General features: G+C 51.7%; 2 protein-coding genes across 2 annotated transcripts in view; one reads left to right on the top strand and one right to left on the bottom strand.

Moving 5' to 3' along the window:
• PARP12 (poly(ADP-ribose) polymerase family member 12) overlaps positions 1 to 1,424 on the top strand; it is a 21,577-nt gene extending 20,153 nt beyond the window's left edge. The window contains exon 11 of the mRNA XM_004714035.2: positions 317 to 1,424. Within this exon, the coding sequence (XP_004714092.2) occupies positions 317 to 687 (371 nt within the window). The 3' untranslated portion in view covers positions 688 to 1,424. The remainder of the gene's footprint in view (positions 1 to 316) is intronic.
• A 517-nt stretch (positions 1,425 to 1,941) lies between these two features.
• The window catches only part of TBXAS1 (thromboxane A synthase 1), a 146,482-nt gene continuing 132,061 nt past the window's right edge, over positions 1,942 to 16,362 (bottom strand). The window contains exons 10-13 of the mRNA XM_013007564.2: positions 14,378 to 14,469; positions 5,831 to 5,968; positions 3,224 to 3,386; positions 1,942 to 2,144 (exon numbers count right to left, since the gene is read on the bottom strand). Coding sequence (XP_012863018.1) covers positions 2,070 to 2,144; positions 3,224 to 3,386; positions 5,831 to 5,968; positions 14,378 to 14,469 — 468 coding nt within the window. The 3' untranslated portion in view covers positions 1,942 to 2,069. The remainder of the gene's footprint in view (positions 2,145 to 3,223; positions 3,387 to 5,830; positions 5,969 to 14,377; positions 14,470 to 16,362) is intronic.

The raw sequence follows: 16,362 nt of genomic DNA on the forward strand, positions 1-16,362 counted from the left end.
GAGGGTTGCCCTGAGCTGGGGTGGATGCTGCAGCAACTGGTTTTCACTTTTCACGCCCTATGAGGTTGGCCCATGGCCCTGTCACAGCGCAGGAAACAGGCAGCCGGCTGGACAGCGTGCTTGTAGGTCTGGTGTGACAGGTCCACTGCTGGTTCACGCACACCTCCACACACACCTCATCCCCACCACCATCGATGTCTAGTTTTTAAAAAGGGAAGTGCAGGGTGAGAGGAGGGGAAGAGACAGCCTGGTGGGGTGACACCCCCCCTCCTCCCCCAGCCCTGGCCTGAGCCCTGCCTGGCCCGTGTTCTTGCAGGGAGCTACTTTGCCCGTGATGCGGCGTACTCCCACCACTACAGCGAAGTCCGTGCGCAATCCCACATGATGTTCTTGGCCCGCGTGCTGGTCGGCGAGTTTGTCCGCGGCTGCTCCACCTATGTGCGCCCGCCGGCCAAGGAGCGCCAGAGCGCCGCCTTCTATGACAGCTGCGTCAACAGCATGTCTGACCCGTCCATCTTTGTGGTCTTCGAGAAGCACCAGATCTACCCCGAGTACCTCATCCAGTACACCACGAGCGCCAGGCTGCCCCCGGTCTCTGCCGCAACCATCTCCGCGGTGGCTGCCGCTGCCGCCGCCGCCACCGCCACCGCCACCATCGGGAGCTCGCCTCGCGTGGCTCTCTGGTGATGGCTCAGCCGCTGAGCTCATCTCCCCAACACTAGGGGCCGGGGGTGGGGACTCTTTTTACTTTCAATTTTTTTATGAGCAGAAAGCTTTTAATATGAACTGTCGGTTCCGTGTTGACTTCCCTGAAGCAGCATCTTAATCTCTGAGGAGCCTGGCGTTTGCTGTTAAGGCCGCCGTATGTCCTGGGCTTTGGGGCAGCCCAGCTGGCAGGCCGTGGGGGGAGTGGGGAGCCTGACTTTACTTTTTAAGAGTGTTTTAGATTTTGTTTTACTCTTTGTTGACTTTGCTGCTTATTGGCACCAGGTAGAGATTCCTAGAAAGGGTTTTATGGATTTGTTTTAAATTTTAGGATTTTTCTGTCTGTGCCATGATCTTGGGCCTCCTTGTGCTGGTTTTGCTTTTTGGAGGAGACGCCTGACCCTGAGAGCACTGGGTGAGGGTGGGGAGGGTGCAGCCTGGCTGCCTACTGCCTAGGCTCACTCAGCTGTGCTCTGGCCTGCATGGCCTTGTCTGAACTGTGTGGTGTCCTCCTACCTTGGGGGGGGGGGGCTCCTTTGTCCTGGGGCATGAGAGGTGGCCCTGAGGATCCTCACTGGGTTTGAGTGTGCACCCAACATCTCCATTGCACCCTGGGCACCCAGTGCAGCCCGAGTGGGTGCTGTGGCCTCAGGAGATTGTAATCCTGCTGCTGCAAATGTCCCAAAGAGCTGGAAATAAAGACTCCCCTGAGAGTCCAAGACCAGGCTCCACTAGTGTCTGTTTACTGAGCACCTACTGTGCCTGAGTACATGCTGGGGACCGGATGTGTGTAGTCGGGGACAGAGATGTTGGGGAGCTGTGTCTCCCTCCATGAAACTCAGTTTCTGGGTCTGGCCATACATACTTGTGTGTGTGCTAATGCTTGCAAATATGGAGTGTGGGTGTATGGGTGCTCTTGGTGTGTGCACTGCATACCTCATGGGCTGGGGGTGGGTGGGTTAGGGGTGTCGGAGGAGGACTACAGTGGGGAAGGCCAAGCAGCAGAGGCTGAGACACCCCTGCAGCAAACACATCTACTGCCCCGAAGGCACAGGCCTGTGAATCCAGTGAGCTAAGCCCGCACCGCCTGCTGGCACTGACACTGTGAATAGGCCAGCGAGGCCTCACAGCACTTTGGCATCATCTCTGGCATTGCACTTGGGGGTACCCAGGCCATGTGGGTGCTCTGCTCATGGGGCAGGGACCCAATGACTCAAACACAGTTGACGAGGTCAATGCCAAGTGCAAAAACAGACATTTATTCAGCTGAAGAAGGCTCTGCCGACACCCTCGTTCCTGCAGGCTCCCATCTGGGTCCTGCTATCACGCTCAGGGATGGGGGTGCGGGACAGTCTCCAAGGGGGTCAGCGGGTCACAATCTTGATGTGGACTCCATGTCTGGGAGCTAGGGCGGACTTGGATTCCAGCTGCAGTGGAACCTGAAGTAGAGGCAAGCAACTGTGGTGGGTTCAAAGGTGGCTGCCAGTGGGAGGCACTCGGGCAGGGTCTGTGGACACTGCCAGGGGCCACCACACCCCCTTACGTGGGACCTCGCCTCCCACAGAGTCAGTGGAGCAGTTTTGTCCCTCCTGTCCCACAGCATCGAGCACCTGCTGGTGACATGGTGGTCCAGAGATGCCAGCCTGGTGTATGTGGGGGGAAGCTGAGCCCAACCTGCCAGCCTCTTCCTCTGCGTTTCACTGGGGGGCTGGCCTGTCCCTGGACAGGTGCTGTGGGGCCCCTGTCATGTACCCATTTCTGAGGGTCCACAGGGGTTGCTGTGGGTGGTTTCCCTTCATTATTAATGCATGTTCATATGTCAGTACTTAAAATGAAAGTAAGTTTTGAGCAGCCCCACAGGGCTCACAGAGGCTGTGCTGTGCAGACCACGCAGAAGGGCCTGTGCTGCTCCAACTGCTGGCAGAGGGTCATCTGGTCAAGGGGGGCTCCCTGGAGGAAGGTGTGAGGACCTGGGGTGATGGTATGAGCTTCACGGGGAGCAGTGGTCAGACAGTGGAATGGCACCTGAGTTTCTGAGTGTGGACACTGAGGTGGGAATTCAGACCCTACAGGGCAGAGTAGGACCGCCCCGCCCCTTGTGGTTTTCACAGCTGGTAACTTTACAGGCGTGGAAAGCTTCATCGGAGTGGCTGGTGGTTTCAAACTGCTGACCTTGTGGTTGGGAGCCCAGTGCCTAACCCGCTGCACCACCAGGGATCATTACGGGAAGTCAGTTTGGGTGACAGCCTTAGGGGCACATGGTGGCCGTTGGGGACTGGTGGTGAGTGGGAATGTCCAGAGGGCGGGGCTGGAGAGATGCCATGCCCCTCTTGGCTGACTTGGCCTAGCCCCAGAGAGGGAACCCTTGCACCTTTGGGCACCCTCAAGGACTGTTGCCCTCACCTGGCTGCTGCTCCCACCCTCTGCGCCCACACCCTTTTCCAGATGAGGAAACACCTGATCCCACTCGGGGGGTGGGGGTGGGTGGGGTAGTGCAGAGGATCAGGGGCAGCCTCACCTGGGTCTGGGCACAGGCCTGGAAGCGGAAGGCACGCAGCACCGACAGCAGAGCCAGCTTGACCTCCAACAGCCCCAGGTGCACCCCGAGGCAGCTCCGTGGGCCCGCCCCAAAGGGCAGGTAGGTGAAGGGCCGCCGCTGCCGCTGCGCCTCTGCCAAGAACCTATGGGTGGGGTCACGGGTTGGCCAGCGACCAGATGGGTGCAGTCCCTGCCATGCCCGCCCCGCCCCCATCCACTGGCTCCCCTGTGCAGCCAGCCACCGCCGAGCGTTGTATGAAGCCTGTAGGCCCTGGGGTGGTCAAGACCTTGGTGCCCACTGCACCCTCTTGCTCTACACAGTCTGAACCCCAGAGCTTGCCCTCCTGGCCTTAGCTGGGCCCCACAGTTGGCCCCCACCCAGGCCTACCCCAGAGGTGACAGACATCCCTTCCTAATGGAAGCCCTTCCGCTGCCTGGTGGCCATTCTGCCGCCTCCTGCCTGGCCACTGTCACGGGGCCACACTGCAGACCAGTCTGACCCGTCTCTCCCATCATACTCAGGTCCTCTGGTCGTGGCACAGACCCTCGCCGGTGGGCCGAGGGTCCCCAGGGCAGCTCCTCCCACTGCCCCACGCCCTAGCCCCGGCTCGGGTTCTTGGGCACAGGTTAGGTGGCTGCATCCAGGGAGAGCAGGTGGCAGCAGAACCGACTCCGCTCCGTTCCACCGAAGCTCTCAGACACCCATTGTTTCCCATGCTGGACTTTGTGGGCCTGGGGGGCCCCGGGGAAGCCCTTCCCAGGGTATACAAGCCCACTTCTGTTTGCAAAGCGGGCACCATCGTGTGGCCTCAGGTGGGCAGCCTCCATGTGTCCTGGAGCCCCCGCAGCTGCCCGGGTAGTGGTGGTGGTGGGCACTGGGTGAATCATGTCTCCCATTGGCCATGGATTTCTGGGACCCAGCACAGTCAGGCAGCCTTCTGAAAAGCTGGAGCAGCTACAGGTGGATGCCTCGGGCCAGCAGGTCCAGCGCCCACCAGACTACCAAGCCAGGGAGCCTCAGGGTGGGGATGGGGGTGTCAAATCAGAAATGCAGTGCCCACGTGAGTGAGGGTGCGGGCAAGAGGGTGGTCCAGCGTTCCCATCTCAGCAGGGTTAAACCTCCCTGGTTCCCGTTCAAGGGTGGAGAAGGTTGATACTGATTGTTCTAGAGCCCCTGATGCATGTGGGCCTGATCTGTTTTCAACATTTTATGGGTTTTTCTTCATATATTCATATTGGAGTTTATCTCAGTTGTATTTGTCATTGGGGGTGGCCCTCTTAAGATTTTTGTTATACTGTATATACTCCAGTATAAACCCCCAAATATCAGCCGAGGCACCTAATTTTACCACAAAAACTGCATTAAAAATGTGCTGAAAAAACTCGGCTTATACACGAGTATATACGGCATGGTTTTTCCCCGTTTTTCAGTATATGAAACCCAGGATTGATGAACCTATAGGGTTTCTCGGGGTGGGGATGGGTTGGTACAGTGGTGGGGGTGGGGGGGGGTGGGGTAGAAGGGAGCCAATGTCAAGGAGTTCAAGAAGGAAAAGGTTCTCAAATGGATTGTGGTAGCAATTGTGCAACACTGCCCGATGCGATCGAACTGGGGAATGATAAGCTATCTGTATTAGCTCCCAATAAAATGGTTTTGGGGGAAAAAAAATTCTAGAAAGGACAACCCCCTTGTGGTGCCATGGTGAAGCACATGACTGCTGGCTGAATGAGGGGCTGCTGGTGTGGACCCACCAGCAGTGCGGAAGGAGAGCGACGTGGTGCCCTGCCCCCCCAAGATGAATGGCCTCAGAAACCCCAGGAGTTGTTTCACTGCCCAGCTCTGAGCCACCGGACCGAGCAATGACAATCCTTGTTCTTGAAGACTGGCCACCCTTTGAGAAAGACACTGGCCTGCTCCCTTCTACGACATGCCTGGTGGACAGGCCAACCTGGTGGACAGGTACAAGCATTTGAGGTGGCCAGCAGTGACCCGCTGGCTGGGTGGGTGGAGGTGTTTAAAGTGGGGCGGTGATGTCCTTTGCATCGCGTGGTTTCTGGACATTTTGGAGCCCTGGTGGTGCTGAGGTTGAGGCGCTGGGCTGCTGCGGCAAAGCCAACAGCTCAAACCCCCAGCCGCTCCCTTGGTGGAAAAAAGGTGCGGCTGTCGATGCCTAGAAGGACTAACTGTCAGAAACCCCCTACAGGGCCGCTGGGAATTGAGTGGAACTGCCAGTTCCACCTGGCAGTAGGTGGAACAGGTGAGGGAGTGGGCTGACTGGGCTGACTGAGACGTAGGTAGTTGGAATCCTCTCGCCGCTCTGTGGGAGAAAGGCAGGCAGTGTGTTCCTGTAATGAGTCACGGTCTCAGGAGTTCTGCTGTGTCCCACGGGGCTGCTATGCGTTAGACGCATCCCCTTGGCAGTAGGCTCGGGAGTGTTGGTACTAAGGTGTGTGTCGCAGAGAACCCGATTTCAAACGAGACCCTGCATCGGGTGGCACTTCCTGGTCTCGATGGTGGCTTGGCCCCATCCATCATCACACCCCTGCTGCCAGCCTCTGCTCCCAGGGCCCATGGAGGGTGGCTTACCTCTCAGGATCAAAGACCTCAGGACTTGGCCAGTGCTCGGGGTCATGGTGCAGGGCTCCCACGGCAATCTCTAGCACTGCTCCAGCGGGGATGGGCTGGCCCAGGAGCTCGCAGTCCTTCGCTGCCTTCCGAGTGAACCTGCCGGAGGCAGCGCGTGAAGAATGCAGTTCAGGACTGGGGGAGGGGGTGGGGCCAAGGGTCACATTTCTGTGGACCCCTCAGGGCTGTGCTGTCCGTGGGGGTCACAAGTGGTTAGGTGTTCCACTCCTGATGGCTTGAGCCAACCAGAGGGGTCTGGAAGAAAGGCGTGGCTATTAGCTAACCGTGACTGTGGTCTACTTTGCCCCCAGGATTCAACCTCACTGCTTCTGGGTTGCTTTTAAAAATACTCATCAGCAAAAAATCATATCAGTGTGACTGGGGGGTGGGGGGGACGGAGTGCAACGTGGAGACCCAAAGCCCATCTGTGGGCAAGTGGACATCCCCTTACAGAAGGGTCGTGGGGAGGAGACGAGCCAGTCAGGATGCAGGGTAGTAACAATGAAACATACAACTTTCTTCTAGTTCTTAAATGCTTCCTCCCTCCACTATCAGGATCCCAGTTCTACCGGACAAATCTGGCCACACCAGAGGATGTACATTGGTACAGATAGGAACTGGAAACACAGGGAATCCAGGACAGATGAACTCCTCAGGACCAGTGGTGAGAGTGGCGATACTGGGAGGGTGGAGGGAGGATAGGGTAGAAAGGGGGAACCGATTACAAGGATCTACATATAACCTCCTCCCTGGGGGATGGACAGTGGCAAAGTGGGTAAAGGGAGATGTCGGACAGTGGTGTAAGATATGACAAAATAATAATTTATAAATTCTCAAGGGTTCAAGAGGGAGGGGGAGCAGGGTGGTAGGGGGAAAATGAGGAGCTGTTATTAAGGGCTCAAGTAGAAAGCAAATGCTTTGAGAATGATGATGGCAGCAACTGTACAAATGTGCTTGACACAATGATGTATGTATGGATTGTGATAAGAATTGTATGAACCCCCAATAAAATAACTTAAAAAAAATACCCATCAGTGGGTCTGTCATCAACTACTCCTTTAAAATCACCCATGTACTTCCAGGGCTCAATTCTCATCTCATAGAGGAGACGCTGTGACGACGCACGTGCGTCCTGGGGCCTGGCAGCGCCCATCTCTGTCCTTCCAGTCAGGATGAGATGGGGGAGTCAGGAGGGCGGGGATGCGATAAATGGGTGCAGCTGCAGGCAGGCAGCAGAAGGCCTTGCCCTTTGATCTCCCGCATCAGCATGGTGGTGCCCGGGGAGACCAGAGCCCACCCAGTCAGCTGCGCTGAAAGCAGAACCCTCAAAGGAGCACTGTTCCGGCTTTCTCTGGACAGCGCCATCGTGAGGCAAGTCAGCATGCTTTTCATGATAACACGGAGTCAAATAACGTCTGCACTAATACAAGAATGTTTTAAAATCATAGATAAAATGCATACATTTAAAAGTAATGAAACTGAAATAAAAGAATGAAATAATATAATATAAAATAGAATTTAAAACAAATTAAATATAAAATAAAAAGTTAATGTAGATCAAAATAAGACAACATCAAATTAAATTATAAAAGAAAATAATTTTAAAGTTTAAAATAAAGATGAAGCATTAAGGGTTGAAATAAAATAACTAATCCAAATAAATAGTAAAATAATTTAAAATACTGTAACTAAAATAGTTAAATCAATTAGATTAAAATTAGTAAAACAAAAAACTATTTAAATTAAGATAAATAATTAAAAATAACATTAAGATAATCAAATAAATTAAGATCTAAGATTAACGTGGTGCAGTGGTTACACATTGGGCTGTAACCATAAGGTCAGCAGTTTGAAACCACTAGCCGCTCCACAGGAGAATTGTATGAGTTAGAGTTAGAATCACAGAAACAGGGGCAGTTTTACCCTGCCCTATAGGGTCATTATGAGTTGGAATTGACTTGATGGCAGTGAATTGAGTTGAAAATTAAAGTAAATGAGAAAATAATTTTAAATACAAGTAAACAAAGTTAAATAAATTAACAAAATAAAAAAATATAAGATAAAATAATTTTAAATAATAATTAAAATTTTATAAAAGAAAATGTTATTAGAAATAAAATACTTAGAAAAAATAAATTTAAGATAAAAATTATATCAGATAAATAAAACAAACAAAAGTGAAGTTAAGTAAAAGAAATAATTACATTAAATAAAAATGAAATAAACATAATAAAAGAAACATAATTGAATATGAAAAGTACATGAAAATTAGACTAAATAAATAAAAATACAGTAAATTAACCCAATAAAGTAAAAATAGTTACACTAATAAAATAAATACACAAATTAAAAATGAATTAAGTAAAAGTAAATAATAGAATAAGTAAGCTTAAATGAGCAAAAGCATTAAAATAAAGTGAAGTAGAAATTAAAATAAGTAAGATTTAAAACATTTAGTAAGTAATAAAATAAAATAATTTGAATAAGTAGCTTTTAAATAAAATAAATGAAATGTATAAAAACAAAATAAATAAGAATATAAAGTATTTAAAAGTAATTAAGCTGACATAAGTATAAAACAAAAGTAATAAAATGAAAGTATAATAAAAACAAAATAATTAGAATAATCTTAAAGGCAAATCATCTTCAGGTAACAAATTAAATTAGTGAAATTAAAATATATTAAATGAATTAAAATGGAAAGAAGAACATTTTTTAAAAGCAAGTAATCTAAAGAATAAAATAATTTTAATAAGTGCAAAATACGTAGATGAAGAGGAAAGTGAAGCAGGGTGGAAACAGACGCAGGTGACCACAGCACAGTGGGACGGATGAACAGCCCGCTGACAGCCCCATCTGTGTCCAGGCCGGCTGGTGACACGGCCCACCTGCCCTGCTCAGTGCTGCTGAGAGACAGCAGCTGACCGGGCTACGGAGGGCCTCTCAGAGAGGCTGCCACAAGATCAAAGGGGACCTGCAGGTGGCCTTCGCCCCTCAGGTGAAATCCGCACTCCACGTCAGCCTGCTGCATGCCCCGTCCAGTGGCTGCTGCCAGAGCCCGCGTGGGGGCCACAGAGGAGTCGTCTCCAGGTGCCTTTCAAGAGCAGGGGGTACTTGTCTCACAGGCTGCAGACAAGATTGTTTTATATTTTTGTTGTTCGTTAGTTTATGTAACTTGACACTTACTGTTGTTTAAATTACTTTCTCCTTTAATTTTCAGCTCAAACAACTCCATCACTGCCATCACGTCGATGCAAGTCTGGCAGCCCCGGCAGCCCGGCGTCCTCAGGGGGCACCTTGTCTCCTGTGTGTGTCTCCTGTTGACTGTTCTTAGGCGCTGGGAGAAGATCACCAGGGCGACCACTCTCGAACGTGCTAGGTGGGTTCGACCTGCCAACCTTCCGTTACACAGCCAAGCGCTTCACCGCTGCGCCACCTGTGGGCCCCCTTTCTGAGGCACCACGCAGAAAGACCTTCTGAGGTTTAGAGCAAGCCTCCTCCAGCATGACCTCATGAACACAGCAGCAAAGGAACACCCGGTTTCCAGCCAGGGCGGCCTTCATAGGGCTTGGGACTTCCACGTGGTGGTGTTGCTGGGGGTGGGGGTGGCGATGCGGACTGGGTGACACTGAAACGATGAGCTACACAATGTCCATGCTGTGTTGCAGCGACAGTCACCGTTTTTAATGGACTGATTCCTGCAGTTAGCTCACAAAAGCAGTTCCTGTAAGTTCGAGCTTACATGTACTCGTTGACCACATGGCTCAATCTCTGTGTTGCTTTACTCTTTAGAACAGCGGTTCTCAACCTGTGAGCCACAACCCCTTTGGGGGTTGAACGACCCTTTCATGGGAGTTTCCTGATTCATAACAGTAGCAAAATTAGTTATGAAGTAGCAACTTCAAAGGAAATAATGTTACGGTTGGGGGGGTCCACCACATGAGGAACTGTAGGAAAGGGCCATGGCATGAGGAAGGTTGAGAACCACTGCAAGTGTATCCCCGTGGAGGAACCCTGGTGGCATAGTGGTCACCTGTTGGTAACCACTACTAACCCCAAGGTCAGCAGTTCGAAACCAGCAACCCCTCTGCGGCTCTCTATTCCCATGAAGAGCTACGGCCTCGGAAACCTTCAGGAGCCAGTTATGCCATGTCCTGTGGGGTTGACAGCGAGCATGGGTGTTTTGGATGCGCCCCTGTCGGCTGTCATGAGGACCTGTGGATGGACACTTTGGGTCGTGGTTCTGTCTGCAGGCACCGCCAGCATGGGCTATCGTTCTCGGAGTCTCAAGACTCGTTGGATTTGTGGAATTCTCTGGTGTCGTGGCTACAACACTGCAGTGCCGAGTATTTGTGAATCTGTGCCAATCACTTTTGGGGGGATGAAGGAGCAGTGAGAGGAAAAGGAGGTATCATCCCTGGAGGTCACCTTCGAGAAGATGCGTTAAATGTTTTTCCGTGTTTTGATGTTTGAAACCCAGGATTGATGCCCTATAGAGACAGTGAGTAGAATAAGGGTTTTGCGGGGAGATGGTGGTGGAGATGGAGCGAAAGGGAGAAGATGTCAACGGGTCCAAGTAGAAAAAGAATGTTTGGAAACTGATTGTGGTGGCAAGTGTACCATTCTGCTGGGTGTGACTGAACGATGTGTGTGAATGATAGGATATTTCAGTATAATTAAATATATAATTATATCTCTTTATAATTTTTTCTAAAGAAAGGAGAAGGAGAAGAAACTTTTAGCGGCTCTGCGTAGTTGCTAGTATTGCTGTCACTCCGCATGGATCGATTTTAGAAAGCACTTTCCTGGTTACTGTTTTGTTTGTTTGAAACGAACTTGTCCGGCACAGAAGAATCCAAGTCCGGTCCCAGTTTCACTTGTCCTCCTTGAATAGCCGCTCAGACCAACGGTCAGATGGGAGGGCAAGGAGTCTGCAGGGACTTACGGGCTGGGGGACCTCTCTCTCTTAGAAACAAAGCAACAGAGAAACACCTGTATTTATTTATATACGTATATTTATTTTTCCCTTTTGTGTGTGGAATATAATATTTACAAAGAAAAACATATTCCCCTCTCCTCAAACTAAACCAATGGCAGCATCCCATTCATCCTGCTGCCCGTGTGGCTCTTTTAAAACGTTCTTTTCCTCCCACGGCTTCCTGTCCCTTCCTTCTGCCCCACTCCCTCCTGACCCCGGCCTCGGCGAAGTTAGTAAAGCGTTATCTTTTGGTTGAAAACCACCTTTCTCTCTTTTCCTTTATAATAATGGTGTCATGAAGTATTTATCTTTAGAAGACTGACTAAATTTGCTAAACATCATGTTCTCTAATTGTGTCCATGTCTTAAGGTGTTTGACGGAGTTGTCTTTGTTTTTAAAGGTTGAATGTACCTGTACCTGTTTGTTTATCCATTAGCACAGTGGTTCTCAACCTGTGGGTCGTGACCCATTTGGGTAGGGGTCAAGTGACCCTTTCGCAGGGGTCGCCAGATTAATAACAGTAGCAAAATTATAGTTACGAAATAGCAATGAAAATAATGTGACAGTTGGGGGGTCACCACCATATGAGACACTATGAAAGGGTGGCGGCATGAGGAAGGTTGAGAAGCACTGCATTAAAGTTTTTGATTGTCTCCATCTTTCTGCTCTTAGAGAAATGAACTGCAATAAACATGGGTGTGCATATGTCTGTCTGTGTTTTGTTTTTGTGCTTTAGGGTATATCCCAAGTAGAGAGTTCCCGGATCATAAGATACTGTGTTTACATTTGTTGAAGGGCGCTCCAGACTGGTTTCCGTAGCGGTTGTACAATCCTCCTAGTCTTTCCACTTCCTTGCCCACAGTTAGTACTTCCTGTTGGTGGTGTTCTTTAAAACTTTGCTATTGTCGTTGCTTTTTAAAACATTGCTGAGAGTGTTGGTGTGAGGTAGTATCTTGTTGTTTTAATATGTGTTTCTCTTATGGCTAATGAATGTGAACATTTCTTCATATGATCGTTGGCTACCTGGATGTCTATCCGTGTCTTGTGCCCATTTTAAAAACTGAGTTGTTTGTATTTTCCTTATTAAGGTGTCGTAGTTTTCTCTTACTCACCACTCACTCACACCATCCAGCAGAAGACGACTCATCGTCATGCTGTAGACAGTGTAGGACTCCCTGAGAGTTTCGGAGGCCGTAACTGGTAACGGGAGTAGAAAGCCGCATCTTTCTCCTGCGGAGAGGTTGATGGTTTCAAACTGCTGACTTCATGGATTGAAGCCCAACAAGAAACCATTACGCCACCAGGGAGGGTTCCATGCTGTTTTCTATAGATTTTTGAAATTTGCCCATTATCTGATGATATATAATTGCTCAATATTTCCCCCCCGAGTCTGTGAGTTCTCGTAACTCTTTTGATGAAGTCTTTCGATGTACACCGATGTTGTATTTCTAGAAGGTCCAAATCCTCTATTTTGCCTTCTAGAGTGAGGATAGGTTTGATTATGCTCAGTAGCGTCTTTATACCTCGAATTAGGGCTCATAGGTTTTCCCTGTTGTTGTTGATGGTCTTTGTGGTTGTGCGGTTTAGTTAGGTTTTTCTGATACAAGGAGTGAAGGATGGGCCCTGTTTCAGTCTTCTGCTGGGGAAGATCCAGTGTTTTCAGACCGTTTATTGAAAAGGCCAAATCTCCCCCACCTCACGTGTTGAGGACTTCACCAACGGTCAGGTGTCTGAAGGGGCTTGCTTGTATTTCTGGGAGTTGTTAGTGTTCTTATGAGCTAAGAAATGTGACATTTTAACAACGCAGTTTTGTCGATCGCCAAGTCTCTGACTTAAATGGATAGTGCACGGTACTAAGGACCCTGATGGTCTGCCTTGGGAGCAGGTGTGTGTGCGACACTGGAGTTACTGCAGCTGATTCAGCACATCCTCTCAGGGCACACAACTCAACCCTAAGCACATGGTGTTCCCACTCAACACGTGGGGTCAGCAGAACACATGGGCTTGGTCGATATCGCACAGTGCAGGAGGGACAGGCTGAGATGGGGCAGGGCCTGTGTCACGCCCAAGCGTCCACATGCCAGGGCCTTGATGAGGGCATTTGAGGAGCTCATCCCGCGTCACCGGCCTCCGTCCTGCATCAGAGACACCAGTTCGGAGGGAGAAGCTGCCTCTTGCCCAACTTCTGTCTGGTGGTGGCTGGTGGGCTGCGGGGGGGCATCACCCCATCTCTGCCACCACCCTCCTTCTGTCTGTCTTGTTTCCTCTTTTCTTGGAAGAACTGCCTCCGACTGCTTTAGGAGCCACCATATTCTGATTCCACCTCCTGAGAACCCAACAGGGGCCAGCTGTGAAGACCTGGTGTCAAGCGAAGCCATGTTCACAGGCACCAGGGATGACTGCTTCCGGGCGAGGAAGCTCAGTTCAATCCGTGACAATGGCGGAATGCTCTGTGCCCGTTCTGCTCCTAGAAACGGAACCCCAGACACTATCTCAGGGCCCGGGGACCGAGATTGAGAGTCTAGTCTCAGGAGGGCCCCTCCTTTAGGAAGCAGAAGACCTGGCTGCTGTGTCTGTCACATTACAGGTGGCTGTGACTGTCACATTACAGGTGGCTGTGACTGTCACAGGTTGATGTCCCTGTCATCTTACAGGTGGAGTGACTGCCACAGGTTGATGTGACTGCCCACTGGTGAGGTGTTGGAGCTCCTGGAACATGCCCCACAGTAGAACCAGAAGTCCCCTGCTACAGAGACACGGGAGTGGAAGGGGTGAAGGAGGGGCATTGCAGGTGTAGGAGTTGTGTCTGAGCCAGAGGACTGGTAGGGGTGGACTGCTGAGAACTGTGAGGGTCCCCCCATGGGGGTATCGGCTCCACAGGACAGGGGCTCTTATTTCTTCTGTACCCAGTTGATTCCCAGTGATTGGCCCATCATAGATGTTTAATAAACATCAGCTGAGAGAACAAGTGAGTGAGTGGGAAAGGGGATGGTAGAGCCTCTGTGGTCAGGAGGATGAAGAGATGACTGGGGTTCGGGAGACTGGCCAAGTCAAGAAAAGACCAGCGAGGGGTCTCAGAACCCCAAGAAGAAAGAGCCAGGAGCAGGAAGGCATCCTGTTACTCGGGGTCCCTGTGTTGGGAAGCTCTGCGATTCAAGATGGTCTATGCCAAGACACCTCAGGATCTTAAGGATGGCCAGGTCCACAGATGTTGAAAGAAGGTAAGGTCTTAGCTCAAGAGAAAAAGAGACAGACAGACAGACAGACGTGGATTTCTGGAGTGGATGACCTGATTTCGGACTTCCATTCTCCTCAGTTGGGAGAGAATCGACTGATTGCCGAAGCCCAACAAAGGAAAGGCCTGGTACGCTGGACATGCACTGCCCGCTCGCTGTGGCTGAGTATTGGGAGGTACAAAGAAGCCCAAGACAGGCTCAGCCCTGCAGCTTGTGCCCAGCAGGTGGAACGCTTTGTGCTGGTGGCACCCTGTGCTGCAGGCTCCTGGGGTGCAGGGGAGGCCCCGGGCATACCTGAAAGCGGGTGGGTACAGTCTCAAGGTCTCTGCAATCACCATGTCCAGGTAGGGGAGGTCGTCCTGTAGGCTGCGGTACCCGGGCTCAGCCTGAGGGAGAGGGCGGGACAGAGGAGGGACGTTGCCTTAGACGGAGCCCCAGAGCATCGGCTTCTCCACGGGCCTTCTTTCCCATCGCCTGGACGTGGGTGAAAGTTCGGGGAGAAGTGGGATTTCCATGCCACGATTCATACTCCTTTTGTGACATTCCCACAGGGGAACGGTGTAGTCCACACTTCCTCCTCTCCCGTTCACCTCCTTTCCCAATGTAGGGTGAGTGAGCACCCCCTCCCCTCCACGTCCCATCCACGGCCTCCCCGCAGACGACCGCTCTCACTCAAGGTGGCGCAGCGGGGCTGACGATGGGCACACATTATCACTGTGGACATTTCGAAGTGGTGATTGTGGGATGCCCATGGGCGGCTGCTCCCTGAATGCTGGTTGCAAGTCTGCACGGCCGCTCTGGGCCTTCTCACAGACCCCTCCCCGCATCCCGACCTTAACTAGTGGACACCCATTGCTGGGTGTACAGACCGAACCCCGAGCCAGCCTGCTGCTCTCTGTGTGCAGGGGACCCCCCAGACCCGTCCGTCCGTCCTACGTAGGGTGGCTGTGAGTCGGAGCCAGCTCGATGCCACTTCGCCGCCACAATCAAGGGCCTTTTGCGGTAGGGAGCCAGGTCTGCATGTATCCTGTGCTTGCTGGGCTCTTCCAAACACACCCTCAATTGGTACCTTGGGGCACCCACGAGAGCCAGCAGGCCGCACCACAGATCCGGCTCTGATTCAATTGTTCTGAGGTGGGCCCCCGCCTCCTGCGGGAAAGAGGTCCTTCAGAAGCCCTCAGGGATCTCCGTGTAGTCCTGCCATCTGTCTGAGCCTTGGGGAGGGGCAGGCTCAGTCCCTGTTTGCACCCATGGGCACCTGGCGTGGCCCAAGTCCAGCCTCCAGGCAAACGGGACACTCGGCCAGCAGGGGGCAGCAAGCACCCAGCCAAAGTCAATACCATGGGGGCTCTGACTTAATAGGCACAGTGGGCTACTTCTTTCTCTCTGAGAGGCTGTTGGGGTTGAACCTTTAGTTTGGCAGCCAGGACCTCAACCACTGCACCTCCACGGCTCCTCCTCACTGCCACCGAGTCAATCCTGACTCAGAGAGACCCTACAGGGTAGGGTGGGCATGCCCCCGTGGGTTTCTGAATCCCACTCTCATGGGAGTAGAAAGCCTGGCCTTTCTCCCACAGAGCAGCTGGTGGTCTTGAACAGCTGACCTTATGGTTAGCAGTTCAGCTCCTCACCCACTAGGTCAACTTGGGTTCCTTCTTGTTAGGTGTCATCGAGTCGGCATCAGCATGACACACCACCCGGCCCTGCGCCATCCTCACAATGGCTCAAATGCCTGAGCCCATGGCTGCAGTCACCGCGTCCGTCCATCTTGCCAGGGGCTTTCCTGTGGTCCGCTGCCCTCTACTCCACCAAACTGGTCTCTCCTGACAGCGTGTCCAAAGTCCGTGAGACTGACTTTCGCCGTCATGGCCTCTAAGGAGCATTCTGGCTGGACTTCTTTCAGGGCAATCGTGATGGTCCTTCGGCGGTCTGTGACACTTTCTTGATTCTTCACCCGCACCGGCATTCAGAGGCAGCATTCAGGCCTCCTTACCCAAGGCCCACCTTCACATACATGTGAGCAATTGAAACTACCCTGGCGTGCGTCAGGGGAGCCCTAGTCCTCCAAGAGCTCCTTGGTCTTCTTTAAGAGAGGAGGGAAATGAGGCCCAGAGAGGGAGCAAAGTCCCACAGACAGACCTCATGCCCCACCCCCCCAGCACCTCTCCTGCCTGTCAAGTCCTGGGGACCCAGAAATGAACGGGGCTCTGCCCAGTGGGAGGCAGGTCCTACTTCACGGGTTGAGTGTCACCACACAGGCTGATGGGAGATGGAGAGGA

This window comes from Echinops telfairi, unplaced genomic scaffold, assembly GCF_000313985.2.
Source record: "Echinops telfairi isolate 266 unplaced genomic scaffold, ASM31398v2 ScPeMD7_23;HRSCAF=83, whole genome shotgun sequence".
NCBI lineage: Eukaryota > Metazoa > Chordata > Mammalia > Afrosoricida > Tenrecidae > Echinops > Echinops telfairi.